The 16,912-nt window shown below is 45.1% G+C and overlaps 1 protein-coding gene across 3 annotated transcripts in view; it reads right to left on the bottom strand.

Moving 5' to 3' along the window:
* LOC112235721 (amyloid-beta A4 precursor protein-binding family A member 2-like) overlaps positions 1-16,912 on the bottom strand; it is a 75,877-nt gene that overhangs the window by 11,012 nt on the left and 47,953 nt on the right. For all 3 annotated transcript variants that reach the window (XM_042330871.1, XM_042330870.1, XM_024404201.2), the window contains exons 3-6: positions 8,481-9,830; positions 6,588-6,668; positions 2,792-2,831; positions 1,730-1,875 (exon numbers count right to left, since the gene is read on the bottom strand). In XM_042330871.1, coding sequence (XP_042186805.1) covers positions 1,730-1,875; positions 2,792-2,831; positions 6,588-6,668; positions 8,481-9,809 — 1,596 coding nt within the window. In that variant the 5' untranslated portion in view covers positions 9,810-9,830. The remainder of the gene's footprint in view (positions 1-1,729; positions 1,876-2,791; positions 2,832-6,587; positions 6,669-8,480; positions 9,831-16,912) is intronic.

Raw genomic sequence — 16,912 nt, 5'->3', positions numbered from 1 at the left:
GAGGCAGGGGCCCATCACAACTCAAATATCCCTCCAAAAGATGCCAGCATTTCCCAAAGGAAAGCTGGCAGCTGTCTCAGATGGGAGGGTCACCTGCCCCAGTCTTGTGCCTGCTGAAGCAGACTGCTGCTGGACAAGAGAGTGTGCCACTGTGTCACACTGAGCTGTGGGTCAATCTGACCCACTGAGCTAACATACACTCCCATCTCTGCTTGGCAGTGACTGGCTGGCCTTGCCACAGGTGGATGTTTCTAAAAGTAGATCCCAGCCAAGTGCCAGTGGACCACCGAGTTAGGTTATAAAATATTCATGATACAGCCCAGTCCATGTTTTCATGAGAGGGAGAGGAAACGTATGGTGCCTGGACAACTCATGAACATCTGGCGTATCATCTTGGGTTGTATTTTCTTTGATCTGATAGATATAGCTCCTAAAGTCATGTACAGCGTCTCCTTGTCTCTGGTCTCAAAAATACATCGTCAGCACACATGAACTCACTCAAGAACATTCTGTGCAAATACTATATTTGTGATCATTCGGTGATCAGACTGAGGGGAAAATGGCCCTTGTGATCATTCGGTGATCAGACTGAGGGGGAAATGGCCCTTGTGATCATTCGGTGATCAGACTGAGGGGAAATGGCCCTTGTGATCATTCGGTGATGAGACTGAGGGGAAAATGGCCCTTGTGATCATTCGGTGATGAGACTGAGGGGAAAATGGCCCTTGTGATCATTCGGTGATCAGACTGAGGGGAAAATGACCCTTGCATAAATGGCCTTTCAAAAGCTAGACTGCCAAAAGCAATCATAACTCCAGAGCTAGTTGAGAGCCAACCAGTAGTGAAGTGATTGAAATGCACAGTGGCGGAGTCTGTTTTGAATATGGCCATTCTCTCTGGCTGCTCTCCATCAGTATTCATAGCAGAGAAGTCATGTAGAAAATGGGAATGAAATGGAAGGGGAAACATAACCTCTGTGAGCCAGCAATCCATTACCAACACCATGTGACACATGCTTTACCCCAATCTGGCCCAACTGGAGCCCAAATGGACTGCTAATCTAAATCTCAAACTGCTCTGACTGGGGAGATAAACAGCGTTGATGTCCATGTGGACTTAATAGGCCAATCTGGACCTCACTTGAATTAAAAAGACCAGCACCTTGTACTCACATTTGAAGTCCATTTCTAAAACTGTATTTCTGTCTGCCAGATTGCAGACCATCTACAGCAAGAGGTTCCACTTAGAGCACTAATTAAAACGGTTTCCAGAGGTTATGCCAATACTCTGTACCAGCTTTGAAGTCTCCATCAGGTTTTATATATGCCTGAAACATGAACAAAGTTTATTCAAGATATACTAGAACTAGAAAAATCAAAGATGGTTGATGAATGCCTTAAGGTGTTGTTTCCTCTACAGGGCATCATTAAATCAGAGCGAAAGGACTGTAAACTAACCCACTGGGGAGGAACATGATTACACAGTACCACTGCGTCCTACAGTACAGTAGCAATAATCCTACTAGATTGGACACAGTCTCCTGGGGTGTAAACAAACACACCAGACACCCTCACTCTTCTGAAACGGTTCCTAGAGTCACGGTGAAAATATACCAGATCAAAACAACATCCATATGAAAAGGAACAAAGGAAGGGAAGCTGTTTGCGGGATTTGAAAAGGGTGGTGCAGTGTGTGTGTGATGGAAGGCCTGTCTGCTGTCTGTCCGTACCTTGACCCGGCTGACAGCCTCCTGGGCCTGCATCATGCGGATGTTCTTGGACGGGTTCCTCTCAGAGAGCAGCTGGGTGGAGCCCAGGTAGTTAGCAGCAAAGATGATGCCATCAATAAGATCTTCTGGCTCACAGGGCCCCGGAACTGACAGAGAGGGACAGGGAGAAGGGGCGGACAGAGAAACGAAGGAGCAGGAGAAGATAAAGGCTATTAGATCATACTTCTCTTGCAAAACAAAGACATCTGAGTTGTTCTAGCTGTAAGGCCACATACATATGAGTATTGGTAGCCTTCTGTATGTACAACTTGAATAAATCAAACACTGAAATTCTGTAGCTGTTGGGTATTATGCAGAGAAACAATCCCGGTGGAGGCTTGAGCGGTAAAATGGCCACGGGTGGGCAGGGAGCTGAGAGAGGCACCCAGGGGATTCATGGGGCCGTGTGATATGGAGATGTAGACTCTGTGACAACCTCTGAGGGATACAATGCACTGTCATGATATCAGAGAGAGTGAAAGAAAGGAACAGCTCAGCCTCCAGCCCTGCTGTTCGCTGCCCAGTGGTGAGAGGGGCCTGGCGAGGAATGCCTTGAAAACATCTCGAACCAAACATACTCAAAGGCCTGGGACTGGCCTGCTTAGATACAGCCCTCCCACATTGACGACTAACTCACTGACACGTCTGACATGATGGCTCTCAGGTAAATTGGCCAAATAAAGATAGTGAACACTTTATATGATCATTCCTCTTTACTTTCTTGTTTGTCTTCAGACTCATTAACCTGTTGTTTTCCCTCCCTCCCGATCTCATGTAACAGCTGCAAGCTCATTATTTTCTCTCCTTAATACTCCATGATCTGTCATTTTGCAACTAGATTTTGCGTGGTTATTAAGGCGCTTGAATTAGAGAGACAAATCTAAGTCTTGGAATGAGCAGATCCCTGCACCCAAAGTGATGTAAGCCTCTTACAGGAAATATCCTATTGTTGATGTTGGGAATTTGATTCATTTTTGTCTTTTGATTTCACACTCAAGAGAAACAGATGTAGAGGTGCCTTACCATCAACAAAGCTGGGGAAAGATGCAGCCTTCTTTGTTTCCTGAAAAACAGAAAGTCTTGATTGAACTCTCTGTATTAGTAAAGCGGAATGAAATATGCATTCTCATTTCATGAAACTGAAAGGAAAACCCGCCTCTCTGCAAGGCCTTTGGCTTCCACAACAAACAACAGACCAACAAACTCCAAAAGCTTCAGTCTGTCAAAGAAGATGAAACATTTTTGAACATCAGTTCAAAGTAGCCGATGAAATCGATACAAACCCTATTCATCAACAGATGAGGAAGAAAATATAAGAAACGATGCAAGAACGGAATACATAGACGTCTGAGTAATGGGCATCACGTTAAAGACATGCCACTCAAATGGAGGGTCCAGGCTGAAATATGTGTGGCCGTTCATTACAGTCTGCGAGGAAGGCCCAGGAGCATTATCAAACCACTTAATAACTTAAAGGGAAACAACTTCCTAGTATATCTTAATACACTTATGCTACAGTGGCCTCCCACAAATATATAATACTTAAATGCTAACGTATGATTCTAGATGACCTCTAAAGTGAAGATGTGCCTCGCTCTGCAGTTCGGCTTTGTCTCCAGCCTTCGTGCTGGTGTGGGAATGAAAGCCTGGCCGGACAAAACGGTGTTAGGATGATAAGACTGGGTTGGGCAGGGGAGAGGGCTCCTATGGAGATTGTGCAGAGCAGGGAGGGCTTTGTCTCTGAGCATCACTTGAACGGTCAGGTCAAGGTTGAGTGGTTTCCCTGATGTAAACACACAGCTTGCTGCTCTCAACCAGTGGCTTGACTGCAGAGTCAAAAAAGGGCACAGCCAATTCCCTTCCTTTCAGAGCAATGGAAGTGGGGAATGAGGATAGCAGCCTTGTATAGAATGTCCCTGAGAGAAATGTCCACAATAATAACAATGGTGATTTCCTTAAGAAAACTGGACAACCACACTGTGTTACCTGGAGACAGGGACTTCATTTATTCATAAACACAGTTCACTGATCCTCATAAATCCTCTGGCACTGGCCTTTTAACGAGGCATGAAGAGGCAGCCTTTAGTTATTATACCCCCAGGCTCTGGAATAGGCTGCCAGAGGGGGCCAAAACTGTGGACATATTTTAAAAGAGACCTTGAAACACATATTTTTTGCTTTGCTTTTCCTTTTAGTTGTTCAGTTTGTATCATTTAAAAAAATATATATCTTATGTTTGTTGTGTAGTAAATATGTGACTCACCACCTGTATTCGGTCTTATGTAACAACATTTGAAATTGTGTTTTTTACATTGGATAAAAGTAGAGACTCAGCTTCAAAATGATATATCATACACAAAACAATGGGAAAGTCACTCTGCTTTGAACGTTGATAAACTTGTAAACTCACTTTTGAGAAAATGGCCTTTGAATGTTTTGGTATCTAGTGAAGAGCTCTACTTTGTCTACACCCATTCAGCATCGTTCACACCCTTTTAAGCTTTAGCCCCACCCATCTAATTTTGCTCTCGGAGCATTTAGGATGCACACTTGACACTCTGGCCGATTATTTGTTTACCTCTGGATACCATAAAAACAGCCTAACCAGCTCTGCTGGCAACAATTTCATTATGCTTTTTTGCCGACGTTTACTGACACCTGCCGTATTCAACAGGTGTTGTACACTTAAGACACTTTGTCTTAGCTTAAGACAAGTAGCTAGCAAGCTACAGTTGAAGTCGGAAGTTTACATACACTTAGGTTGGAGCCATAAAAACTCATTTTTCAACCACTCCACAAATGTCTTGTTAACAAACTATAGTTTTGGCAAGTCGGTTAGGACATCTCCTTTGTGCATGACACAAGTATTTTTTACAACTATTGTTTACAGACAGATTAATTCACTGTATCACAATTCCAGTGGGTCAGAAGTTTAGATACACTAAGTTGACTGTGCCTTTAAACAGCTTGGAAAATTACAGAAATTTATGTCATGGCTTTAGAAAATTCTGATAGGCTAATTGACATCATTTGAGTCAATTGGAGATGTACCTGTGGATGTATTTCAAGGCCTATCTTCAAACTCAGTGCCTCTTTGCTTGACATCATGGAAAAATCAAAAGAAATCAGCCAAGGCCTCAGAAAAACATTTGTAGACCTCAAGTCTGGTTCATCCTTGGGAGCAATTTCCAAACGCCTGAAGGTACCACGTTCATCTGTACAAACAATAGTACGCAAGTATAAACACCATGGGACCATGCAGCCATCATACCGCTCAGGAAGGACACGTTCTGTCTCCTAGAGATGAACATACTTTGGTGCGAAAAGTGCAAATCAATCCCAGAACAACAGCAAAGGACCTTGTGAAGATGCTGGAGGAAACAGGTACAAAAGTATCTATATCCACAGTAAAAACGAGTCCTATATCGACATAACCTGAAAGGCCGCTCAGCAAGGAAGAAGCCACTGCTCCAAAACCGCCATAAAAAAAGCCAGACTACGGTTTGCAACTGCACTTGGGGACAAAGATTGTACTTTCTGGAGAAATGTCCTTTGGTCTGATGAAACAAAAATAGAACTGTTCAGCCATAATGACCATCGTTATGTTTGGAGGAAAAAGGGGGAGGCTTGCAAGCTGAAGAACACCATCCCAACCGTGAAGCACGGGGTGGCAGCATCATGTTGTGGGGGTGCTTTGCTGCAGGAGGGACTGGTGCACTTCACAAAATAAATGGCATCATGAGGGAAGAAAATTATGTGGATATATTGATGCAACATCTCAAGACAGGAAGTTAAAGCTTGGTTGCAAATGTGTCTTCCAAATGGACAATGACCCCAAGCATACTTCCAAAGTTCTGGTAAAATGGCTTAAGGACAACAAAGTCAAGGTATCGGAGTGGCCATCACAAATCCCTGTCCTCAATCCTATAGAAAACGTGTGGGCAGAACTGAAAAAGTGTGTGCGAGCAAAGAGGCCTACAAACCTGACTCAGTTACACCAGCTCTGTCAGGAGGAATGGGCCAAAATTCACCCAACTTATTGTGGGAAGCTTGTGGAAGGCTACCCGAAACGCTTGACCCAAGTTAAACAATTTAAAGGCAATGCTACCAAATACTAATTGAGTGTATGTAAACTTCTGACCCACTGGGAATGTGATGAAAGAAATAAAAGCTGAAATAAAAAATTCTCTCTACTATTATTCTGACATTTCACATTCTTAAAATAAAGTGGTGATCCTAATTGACCTAAAACAGGGAATTTTTACTCTAATTAAATGTCAGGAATTGTGAAAAACGGAGTTTAAATGTATTTGGCTAAGGTGTATGTAAACTTCCAACTTCAACTGTAGGTAAACAATGAACCAAACTAGGTAAACAATGTGTAAGATCACACACGTCACGTAACGTTAGCTAATGAGCCAGCCAGCTAAAGTTAGCTAGTTAAACAACAATGAACATAGTGCCAAATCACGTCGTTACTACCCTGCTTGAATCTGGTGGGAGCTAACCAACCAGGTTCAATGTTAGCTAGCTAACATTAGGCTCTAAATAGCAAAGCAAACAGCTCTGCGATACAGCTTTTATTTTCATTGTTTTTATTCGTTTTTCCTGTAAAGCACATTGTGTTGCATTCCATGTCTGAAATCTGCTGTATAAATTAAGCTTGATTTGATATGATGATAAATAATCTGAAGAAAATCTCTTCACACCCATGACACAGGCTCTGAAGGACAAACATAAGACAGTAATAATACTGTTATGTATTCCACATAATATCATCTGTCACAATCAGTTTGGACTGCAGACAGAGACAGTTTACCTCCGGGACATTGTTGTTCTCCAGCGGCACGTTGAGGTCAGAACGCTGCTGTTTCCTGGGCTGCTCTGCACCGTTGGTCATCTGTGCGGGTTAAACCAGGGGTTAAACAGGGACCAGAGGGAAACAGAGTTAATAAAACGTTTCCAAGCAGACAGTAGAAATGAAAAAAATACAAATAAATGACCGGTCCCTCAAGCAGCGACAGTCCGATACATTTCTCTATGGGTCGGAGAAAGGGGTAGTTGTAACGTGAAAAAAATAAGGTCATGCTATTATTAGACATTGAGTTCTGTGAAATACACACAGGACAACATGTTGTCTGGAGTACCACTATAGTCTTGACAGTTCACATTTACTTAGCAAAGCATGGTAAAGATTATGAAATGAAAGGTTATGAAATTGCTCTCATTTCAAATTTACATAACTCAACAACCCTTATTTTTACAGCGACAACACAGTCATAAGTCCTGATTAGTATTCAACATCTACACATCAGCTTGAGCAAACAGCAATTCAATAATAATTATATCCATTTGTTTGACAGGATGAAACAAATCTCTGCCCTGAGGAAAGAGGAAGTATCCAGCCTGAATCTGATGTTTTCAAACACTTCAGTGAGCCTTAATCACAGTACCTGAACACTGAAAGCATTCTGCAAAACATCTACAACTGCTGCTTAAAATCACAAACAGTCACCGAATTTAACCTGGGCAGTAGATGTTTTATTGTTGTTGTCAGTGACTGTTCTGCACAATATGTGCTTGCTTCCAATATAATCCAGCTGTCCCACTTCTCTCCAACAACACAGTAAAGAGAACAAACACAACCATACACACAGTTCTGCATAACACATATGCACACGATGGAGCAGGTGTGTATCAGCATTCTGCCATCCCATACCGCAGGGCACACACACAGGCTCTCCCCTCACCTCACCATCTGGCTGGGCTGGGGGTGAGCATGGTTGGACTCAGAGAGGGGCTTGGTGGAGGACAGGAAGAGGTGTGTGTGTGTGTGTGTGTGTGTGTGTGTGTGTGCACGCCTGTGTGGAATAGAAGAACAGGCTGGATCTGAATGAGGGCAGTGGGCGTGGGAGATGGAGAGGGGAGCTCAAGGTGCCTGGCTGTGGCTGGGGGATGGGTCTCCAGCAGGGGGGAAGGGAAGGGTCTCACTAGCTGCACTATAGCTACAGTGCAATAACCTGCCTGTCAACCACCTCACACATCATAAATATCTCTCTATCACAAATCTTGTTTTAATCAGTTCCAATGGCATAGGTCTGCTCCAGAATCTGAACATAACCCGGCCGTACATCTTGTGTGCGGTCTCCAATTGTATTAAACACGTCGTGACCCCACTCTCCGAGGGTGTCTCAGGGAGAGTGGGATATGAAAAAAAAAAAAATCAATTTCACCACACACTGTACAGGTTACACACTTATGCACGTGTGAAACGGGACAAATATAAGCAGCCCCGATTTGACCTTGAATATATAATGTTAGTCTATACAGATCTCTCCCTCCACTCAGGTAGAGTGTAAAGGAGGAGGACCATGGTTTAAGGGTTGGTTATAGTCCTTCTAAAATGGATACTTTGGTAAATGCCCCAACATGTAGACGATTAAAAACCCAAGTCATTGTTTATCCGGGAGAGGCCGTGTTAGAGGCATTAGAAATTTTGGATTGGAAAAATGTAGTCTGAAAATGACTTTGATCACTGTGCCCTTCATCTCCCTGTAACATTTGGAAGATTAAACGTTGGATTCATACTCTGACAACCTTCTCAACACATCACCTTAACTGTATGTCTGACTTGTCATTCACATCATTTCAATAGAGGAGATTCAATGAGTGTGTATAGAAAATACCCATCAAAATGGCCTCTCCCTCTCACCTGTTCTTGAGCCCACTGATGTCGCTCCTCCGGGGTGCGGGAGCGAACCTTGAAGCCCTTCTGGAGCTCAGGGTTGTTGTGCCGTGTGGAGGAGGGGAGGTTGAGGGACTTGGGTCTGCTGTCGTGGCGGTGTGGGGTTGGGGTGTAGGGGGCAGGCTCAGGCTTGGCGTGGGCCTCAGGAGGGTGGTAATCACTGGGTACACTGTCTTGCACCAGCTCGTCAGGGCTCTGGTCAGTGCCACCACTGCTCAGACTACCCATGCTCATACTCATCTTGATCTCTGCCACTATCTGGTCAATGTCCTCCTCCGCCTCCTCCCCAGTCTCCCCCTCCACTACCACCTTACGGCCACGGTATGGAGACCGCGGTATGTGAACCATGGAGTTCCCATTGTCCTCCTCTGGGCCATAGTAGGGTCCAGTGTAGGCAACCCCAGCTCTCTCCTCCTCTTCTTCCTCCTCTGTGGGTGGGGGGGACTCGTGCAGGACGGCGGCGGGGTGGGTGTGGTGGTCCAGGACGTTGTAGATCTGTTCATCTAGATCCTGCTCCACCACCTCAGAGCGCACCTCCCCCACCTCCACCCCTCCTTCTCCCTCCGCCCACTCCTCCACCACTTCCTGGCACTCGTCTGTGTCGCCCGGGGGCTCAGCCCGGATGTGCTGCACGGTGCTGGCCGTGTAGTCAGCCTCGGCCTCGTTGCAGTCCATGCTGCCCTCCAGGTAGCTGTCATCCTCAGGGCAGTAGCGGATGTAGTAGGTGACGCCCTCGTCCTCCTCCGGCAGACCTTCATCATAGTCCTCCTCCTCCGAGGTGTTGTTCACATAGTCAGAGCTGGAGTCTCCGTCCAGGCTGTCAGCGTGGTCGTGACGGTGGCCATGACAGCCTGCATGGTCGTGGTCATTGATGTGACTGTGGACGTGGCCGTGGTTATGGCAGTCTACGTCGTCGTGACTGTGACCGTGACCTTGACAGTCTGCATGCTCGAGGCCATGGCACTCTGCATGGTCGTCGCTGTGACTGTGGTCATCATGGTCGTGGCAGTCTGGGTGATCATGATCATGGCTGTGTTCATGCTCGTGTTCCAGGTCAGGTGTAGTAGGTGTGGCTGGCCGGCTGTCCGTCAGCTCTGGCTCCAGGCCCTGCTGGCGGCAGTAGTGGACCTCCTCCTCTTCCCCCGGGCCCTCCTCATGCTCCTGGTCGTGCTGCTCTGGGGGGTAGGTGGCGGGGCAGAGGGGCCGGACGGGGGGCACCACCATGCTGCAGCTGGAGCCGCTGGTCCCTGGCCTCTTCCTATGAGCCATCACTGGCGCTGGCTGCTTACAGGCCATGCATCTCAACTGTCCTCAGTCCTACAGAACGCAGAAAGACAGAACCACACCATTAGAGCTATACTGCCACAGTTCAATCATCACAAATAACATTTCAATGAAACACAGTGCAGGAAGGCTACAAAGATGAAACGTGTTGGAAGTGTTACGCAAAAAAGTATACCAGTTTAATTTAAGGACCAAATATTGAGAGCTGTGCCACATAGATTGCAAAATAGTTGACACATGGTTTAAGAACTGATACACAAAACCATGCCGGATACAAAACTTAAGAGTTTTTCGATTAAAATTATTATACAAAATTCTTGCAATCAATAGAATGTTATATAAATGGGGGATACAACCATCCCAGCTCTGCAGATTCTGCTGTAAAGAGACAGAATCATTAGATGATTTGTTTTGGTACGGTCCCTTTGTAGCTTGTTTTTGGTCGCAGGTTCAGAAATAGCTAAAGAATTGCAACATTTACCTGGAGCTTACTCTGCAAATAGCACTGCTGGGTGATTTGAAAAGTCATAGTCAATCGATCAATAATATAATAATACTTTTAGCAAAAATGTTTATCTTTAATTTACAATCTGTAGAAACGATGAGAATAGAACGTTTCAGAACTTTTGTGAAACACCACAGCACAGTTGAAAATATATGGCAAATAGAAATCAAAACTGGATGGTGTTCAGAGATAGATGGGAGGGGTTGAGAGTAGCTGAAGGATGGGACTAAAAACAAACAAAAGATAAAAATTTATATTTTACAATAGTTAAGACAATTGTAGAATATAAGTGAAGACATCAAAACTATGAAATAACACATGGAATCATGTTGTAACCCAAAAAGGGTTACAAAAATCTAAATATATTTTATATTTGAGATTTTTCAAAGTAGCCATCTAGTAGCCCTTTGCCTTGATGACAGCTTTGCACACGCTTGGCATTCTCTCAACCAGCTTCATGAGGTAGTCACCTGGAATGCATTTCAAATAACAGGTGTGCCTTAAAAGTTCATTTGTGGAATTTCTTTCCTTTGTGTTGTGACGTGACAAGGTAGGGGTGGGACAAAGAAGATGGTATTTTATCAAATAGGTCCATATTATGGCAAGAACAACTCAAATAAGCAAAGAGAAACAACAGTCCACCATTACTTTAAGACATGAAGGTCAGTCAATACGGAACATTTCAAGAACATTTACAGTTACTTCAAGTGCACTCGCAAAAACCATCAAGCGCTATGATGAAACTGGCCCGCATGAGGACCTCCACATGAAAGGAAGATCCAGAGTTACCTCTGCTGCAGAGGATAAGTTCAATAAAGTTAACTGCACCTCAGATTGCAGCCCAAATAAATGCTTCAAAAAGTTCAAGTAACAGACACATCTCAACATCAACTGTTCAGGGCTTCATGGTCAATTTGGTGCAAAGAAAACACTACTAAAGGACACCAATAATAAGAAGAGACTTGCTTGGGCCAAGAAATGCGAGCAATGGACATTAGACAGGTGAAAATCTGTCCTTTGGTCTGATGAGTCCAAATTTGAGATTTTTGGTTCCAACCGTTGTGTCTGTGAGACGGTTGGAGAGTAGGTGAATGGATGATTAATTATGGGCAGTGAGAGAAAGTATGTGAACAGATGATCTCCGCATGCGTGGTTCCCCCTGTGAAGCATAGAAAAGGAGGTGTGATGGTGTGGGGGTGCTTTGCTGGTGACACTGTTGGTGATTTATTAGAATTCAAGGCACACTTAACCAGCATGGCTACCACAGCATTCTGCAGCGCTACATCATCCCATCTGGTTTGCGCTTAGTGGGATTAGCATTTGTTTTTCAACAGGACAATGACCCAAAACACCTCCAGGCTGTGTAAGGACTATTTGACCAAGAAGGAGCATGATGGAGTGCTGCATCAGATGACCTGCCATCCACGATCACCCAACCTCAAGCCAAATGAGATAGTTTGGGTTGGACCGCAGAGTGAAGGAAAAGAGGCCAACAAGTGCTCAGCATATGTGGGAACTTCTTCAAGAATGATGGAAAACCATTCCTCATGAAGCTGGTTGAGAGAATGCCAAGAGTGTGCAAAGCTGTCATCAAGGCAAAGGGTGGCTACTTTGAAGAATCTCAAATATAAAATATATTTTGGTTTAACACTTTTTTGGTTACTACATGATTCCATATGTGTTATTTCAAAGTTTTGATGTCTTCTACAATGTAGAAAATAGTACAAATAAAGAAAAGCCCTTGAATGAGTAGGTGTGTCCAAACTTTTGACTGGTACTGTATGTATTTACAAAAACGATATACAGTTTATGGGGGATTGTAAATGATGGAGACAATTACAATGATGGAAGCCACACTCTATCTGCAATATGAAAGCGTTTAACCACATACACACCTCATGTGAAACCACATCTAGCCCCAGGAGTCCCCAGCATATTACAGCTAGCATTGTAGAAGCATTTATCTCAGTATGGGAACACCGCTCCAAACAACCATCATGGGCACCTCACTGTGGTAAAGATCAGGAGAACTAGTCTGACAAAACAAAGAGTCTGTGCATACCTCGAAGTTAGATCTAACTCCTCCTAACATATAGCATCCATGCCTTTACAAATGGCTGATGCACATTGATTCCCCTGCTGAACACAAATGCCGCTCTCTCTTTCGCTCAACCTGCGATCTCTTCACCACCGAAAGACCTGATCAATTACTGCTATTGGAGGCAGACAGGTTCTCGAGTAGCCTACATCCACAATTAAGTGCTTACTTAGCACTACTGCATTAGGCTTGACACAATACAGAACTCTGCTCAATACAGCGCTTTGCATTGAGTTGTGTTTGGCCTGCGGACAAACGTCTGAGGCAAGAGAATGAAACAAAGAGGGAGCCTGCCTTTACCTTAAGCTAATTGGACTTTGACAGTCATACAATCAATAGTCAAAAATGGAGGTCATCTCTACACAGAGGCCTGTGAATATTCACTCCTAGATCGGGAGACTGGCGAGATGTTCAGTCTCCCAGAGTATCTGGACTGGTATTGATCTGCACACTGCAGGGTGGAGAATGGCTCGCCTGGGAGATTGGGATCATTCTCCTAATTCAGATAGCTCGAATCATTGTTAGGTTGCGGCCACGAGGCGAGCGGGGAGAGATTACGTTGGGGTATTTCTGGTGCTTCTGCACGTAGGGCCCTAAACAAATTCAACAATCTCATTAAAAAGCTATTAAACAGCGAAGGGATGGTATAAATCAGAAGAAGAGAAGCCATTAATAGAGGACACACACACACGGCTGTGAAGACGAGTGCCGGCACAAAACATTAGATGTGTAATACCATACTGCGATTTAAAGAGTGACCTGGTGTCCCACTTTCTCTCCTCTATGTTCCTTCCACCGGTCTCATCTCCACCAGTTGCCACTAACAACTGGCTGCTCTCTGAGGGGCTTTTGTTGTTCCTTTCCCCTCTTCTCTCTCTCACGGCCTATAATTACGCTTTCCATCACAGGTGATTGCAACGGCTAATTACCCCCACTCCGGCCCTCTCCCTATCTCCCTGTCCGTCAGGAGGCTGTGTCTAGGGGGTGGACAAGGTATCGCTCCAGAAGCACACATTCACAGTCACAACCCACATTATGGCCATCCATTCAGGTGACTGACTCGGAGCAATACTGCTGATGCTGTTGCTAGACAAAGAGGCTGTTCACTGGAAAGTCTATGGGGAGAGCAAGTTCAAACATATACAGAACACATGATTCCCCATTCAACCCAGCGTTCGTTATAGTGGGTACAATAAGAAATGTGATAACGACACATTCTGTAGATATCTGACTGGCAGAGACTCATAAAGAGGAAAAATAATGTGGAGGAACTATATTTAACTTTAGGCACCCGAGTGGCGCAGCGGTCTAAGGCACCTGCATCTCAGTGCAAGAGGCGTCACTACAGTCCCTGGTTCAAATCCACGCTGTATCACATCCGGATGTGATTGGGAGACCCATAGGGTGGCGCACAATTGGCTCAGCGTCGTCCGGGTTTGACTGTCATTGTAAATAAGAATTTGTTCTTCACTGACTTGCCTAGTTAAATAAAGGTTAAATTTAAAAAAATAATAAATATGTCCTACCTCTGTCTCTGGTCCTGAGCAGTAGTAGTGTTGAAGAGGGCCAGGCGTGTAGTGATACAGGCATATAGCCCTGCCTTACCCCATCCCCCACCAGCTGCTCTCCTCCTCCTCCCTGCTCCCCCTATTCTTCCCAGCATGCTCTAGCAGCCAGCCCAGCCCCGCCCGCCTTGCCACTCCCAATGGGCAATTACTGGTAGCTAAGAGTAATTGCCTCCTATGGGTACCAATGACCTTTCACCTCCTCTTTGTTTGGTTCTGAATAAATCCACCACAGGACCCCTGGATAAATCTGTTGACTGAGTGTTTCTACCAAGAGTGTGTATGTTTTTCCTCTCCTTCAATGTATTCTGCCTGGATCTATTTTGTATGTGCAGAGTGTCTGCGTGTCTACCTACCTCTCAATAGAATTTCTGAGGTGTGAACCATTCAATCCTCCCAGTCCCCAAATAGCTTTCCCAAATTCTGTTTTGTTTGGGCTGAGCCGTATGAATTACAGACTTTTGACAGCTTTTATTGAATTTGAATACATTACCATGTGAATGACGACCTATCACAACAAATACATTAGAAATCTGTCCTACCTGTTCAGGGCAATTTGTATTCTGTCCCCTGGTACACCCCTAATTCAAAATGAATTGATTTTCCCATAGACATCTACTCTCACAAAGATGTCCTCCCCTGAACGACACATCACCATGTCAATGTGAATCCTGACACCAGCCAGTGCCACATGCCTATTGTGTCCAGGTCCCAATTCTCCATCATCTGATTGCAGTAAAATATGTGACAGGCCTGATGACTAAACCCTGGTACAAAATCACTGTTGGTCCTTTTTAAACAAGCAGCCTTCATTAGAATAGTGACTATGAGCATCACAGTGAGGAATGACTGGAAAGCTCATAAAAACAGCACAATAGAGAAGTTTTCCCCCTTGTGCTTCCAATAATTAGGACATTCTAATATGTATGTCAAGAGAGGAATATCAAAGTGGGTTCTCTATGGCTGTTCCCTCGTGATATTCGAGCATATGCAGTATCTTTGTGTAACACACCTACTGTCCATGCTTTTCTTAATGACTTGCTGGATCTACCTGTGAAGGAGGTTGATCCGTTTCTTTCACAGCAGCACAACCATTCTAACACTTAACTTGACGACAAGGAAACAATTATGTTTGTATTCTACAGGATATATATAAATGAGCCTATAGTTTGCTGGAAGTACATCACCGACAAAATTAAAACAAAACTGGTGTTAACAGAGAGACAGTGGCATTGGCAGACCCTATTTCGTATTGCAGGCAACAACAGTGAAATGGATCCCAACTAATTGGCCCTAATCACGCTAGTAATTGCACTTTAGCGCTTGTTTGATTAGATATATAAAACGCCTCCTTTGTAAACCCCAATAGGATGGCTTTAATCACTTCCTTTCCAAACAAGCTGCAGTGTGTTGTCTGTCCTTTCAGCTTCCATCGCTGCGGTGCGTTGAACGTTGCAGCTCTGTCCTTTCAGCTTTCCATCGCTGCGGTGCGTTGAACGTTGCAGCTCTCTGTCCTTTCAGCTTTCCATCGCTGCGGTGCGTTGAACGTTGCAGCTCTCTGTCCTTTCAGCTTTCCATCCCTGCGGTGCGTTGAACGTTGCAGCTCTCTGTCCTTTCAGCTTCCATCCCTGCGGTGCGTTGAACGTTGCAGCTCTCTGTCCTTTCAGCTTCCATCCCTGCGGTGCGTTGAACGTTGCAGCTCTGTCCTTTCAGCTTTCCATCGCTGCGGTGCGTTGAACGTTGCAGCTCTCTGTCCTTTCAGCTTTCCATCGCTGCGGTGCGTTGAACGTTGCAGCTCTCTGTCCTTTCAGCTTTCCATCGCTGCGGTGCGTTGAACGTTGCAGCTCTCTGTCCTTTCAGCTTTCCATCGCTGCGGTGCGTTGAACGTTGCAGCTCTCTGTCCTTTCAGCTTTCCATCCCTGCGGTGCGTTGAACGTTGCAGCTCTCTGTCCTTTCAGCTTCCATCTCTGTCCTTTCAGCTTTTCCATCGCTGCGGTGCGTTGAACGTTGCAGCTCTCTGTCCTTTCAGCTTTCCATCGCTGCGGTGCGTTGAACGTTGCAGCTCTCTGTCCTTTCAGCTTTCCATCGCTGCGGTGCGTTGAACGTTGCAGCTCTCTGTCCTTTCAGCTTTCCATCGCTGCGGTGCGTTGAACGTTGCAGCTCTCTGTCCTTTCAGCTTCCATCGCTGCGGTGCGTTGAACGTTGCAGCTCTCTGTCCTTTCAGCTTTCCATCGCTGCGGTGCGTTGAACGTTGCAGCTCTCTGTCCTTTCAGCTTTCCATCGCTGCGGTGCGTTGAACGTTGCAGCTCTCTGTCCTTTCAGCTTTCCATCGCTGCGGTGCGTTGAACGTTGCAGCTCTCTGTCCTTTCAGCTTTCCATCGCTGCGGTGCGTTGAACGTTGCAGCTCTCTGTCCTTTCAGCTTTCCATCAGCTTTCCATCCCTGCGGTGCGTTGAACGTTGCAGCTCTCTGTCCTTTCAGCTTCCATCCCTGCGGTGCGTTGAACGTTGCAGCTCTCTGTCCTTTCAGCTTCCATCGCTGCGGTGCGTTGAACGTTGCAGCTCTCTGTCCTTTCAGCTTCCATCGCTGCGGTGCGTTGAACGTTGCAGCTCTCTGTCCTTTCAGCTGTTTGTGCACCTACAAAATTGTTACATACTGTACGATTTGAGCAAAATAACAAAGATGAAAATGGATCATAAAATGGGGGAATTGCTCCTGAGTCTTAAATGAGTAGGTGCATCATTACTCCTTTCATTACGTTTGGTGTGCCTTGGCATTCTCTCAACCAGCTTCATGAGGTAGTCAACTGGAATGTATTTCAATTAACAGGTGTGCCTTGTTAAAAGTTTATTTGCAGAATTTCTTTCCTTCTTAATGCATTTGAGCCAATCAGTTGTGTTGTGGCAAGGTAGGGGTACAGAATATAGCCCTATTTGGTAAAATACCAA

Source organism: Oncorhynchus tshawytscha, linkage group LG12 (genome assembly GCF_018296145.1).
Source record: "Oncorhynchus tshawytscha isolate Ot180627B linkage group LG12, Otsh_v2.0, whole genome shotgun sequence".
NCBI classification, from domain to species: Eukaryota; Metazoa; Chordata; class Actinopteri; order Salmoniformes; family Salmonidae; genus Oncorhynchus; species Oncorhynchus tshawytscha.
The sequence above is the reverse complement of the archived record's forward strand: the minus strand, read 5'-3'. Positions and strand labels throughout refer to the sequence as shown.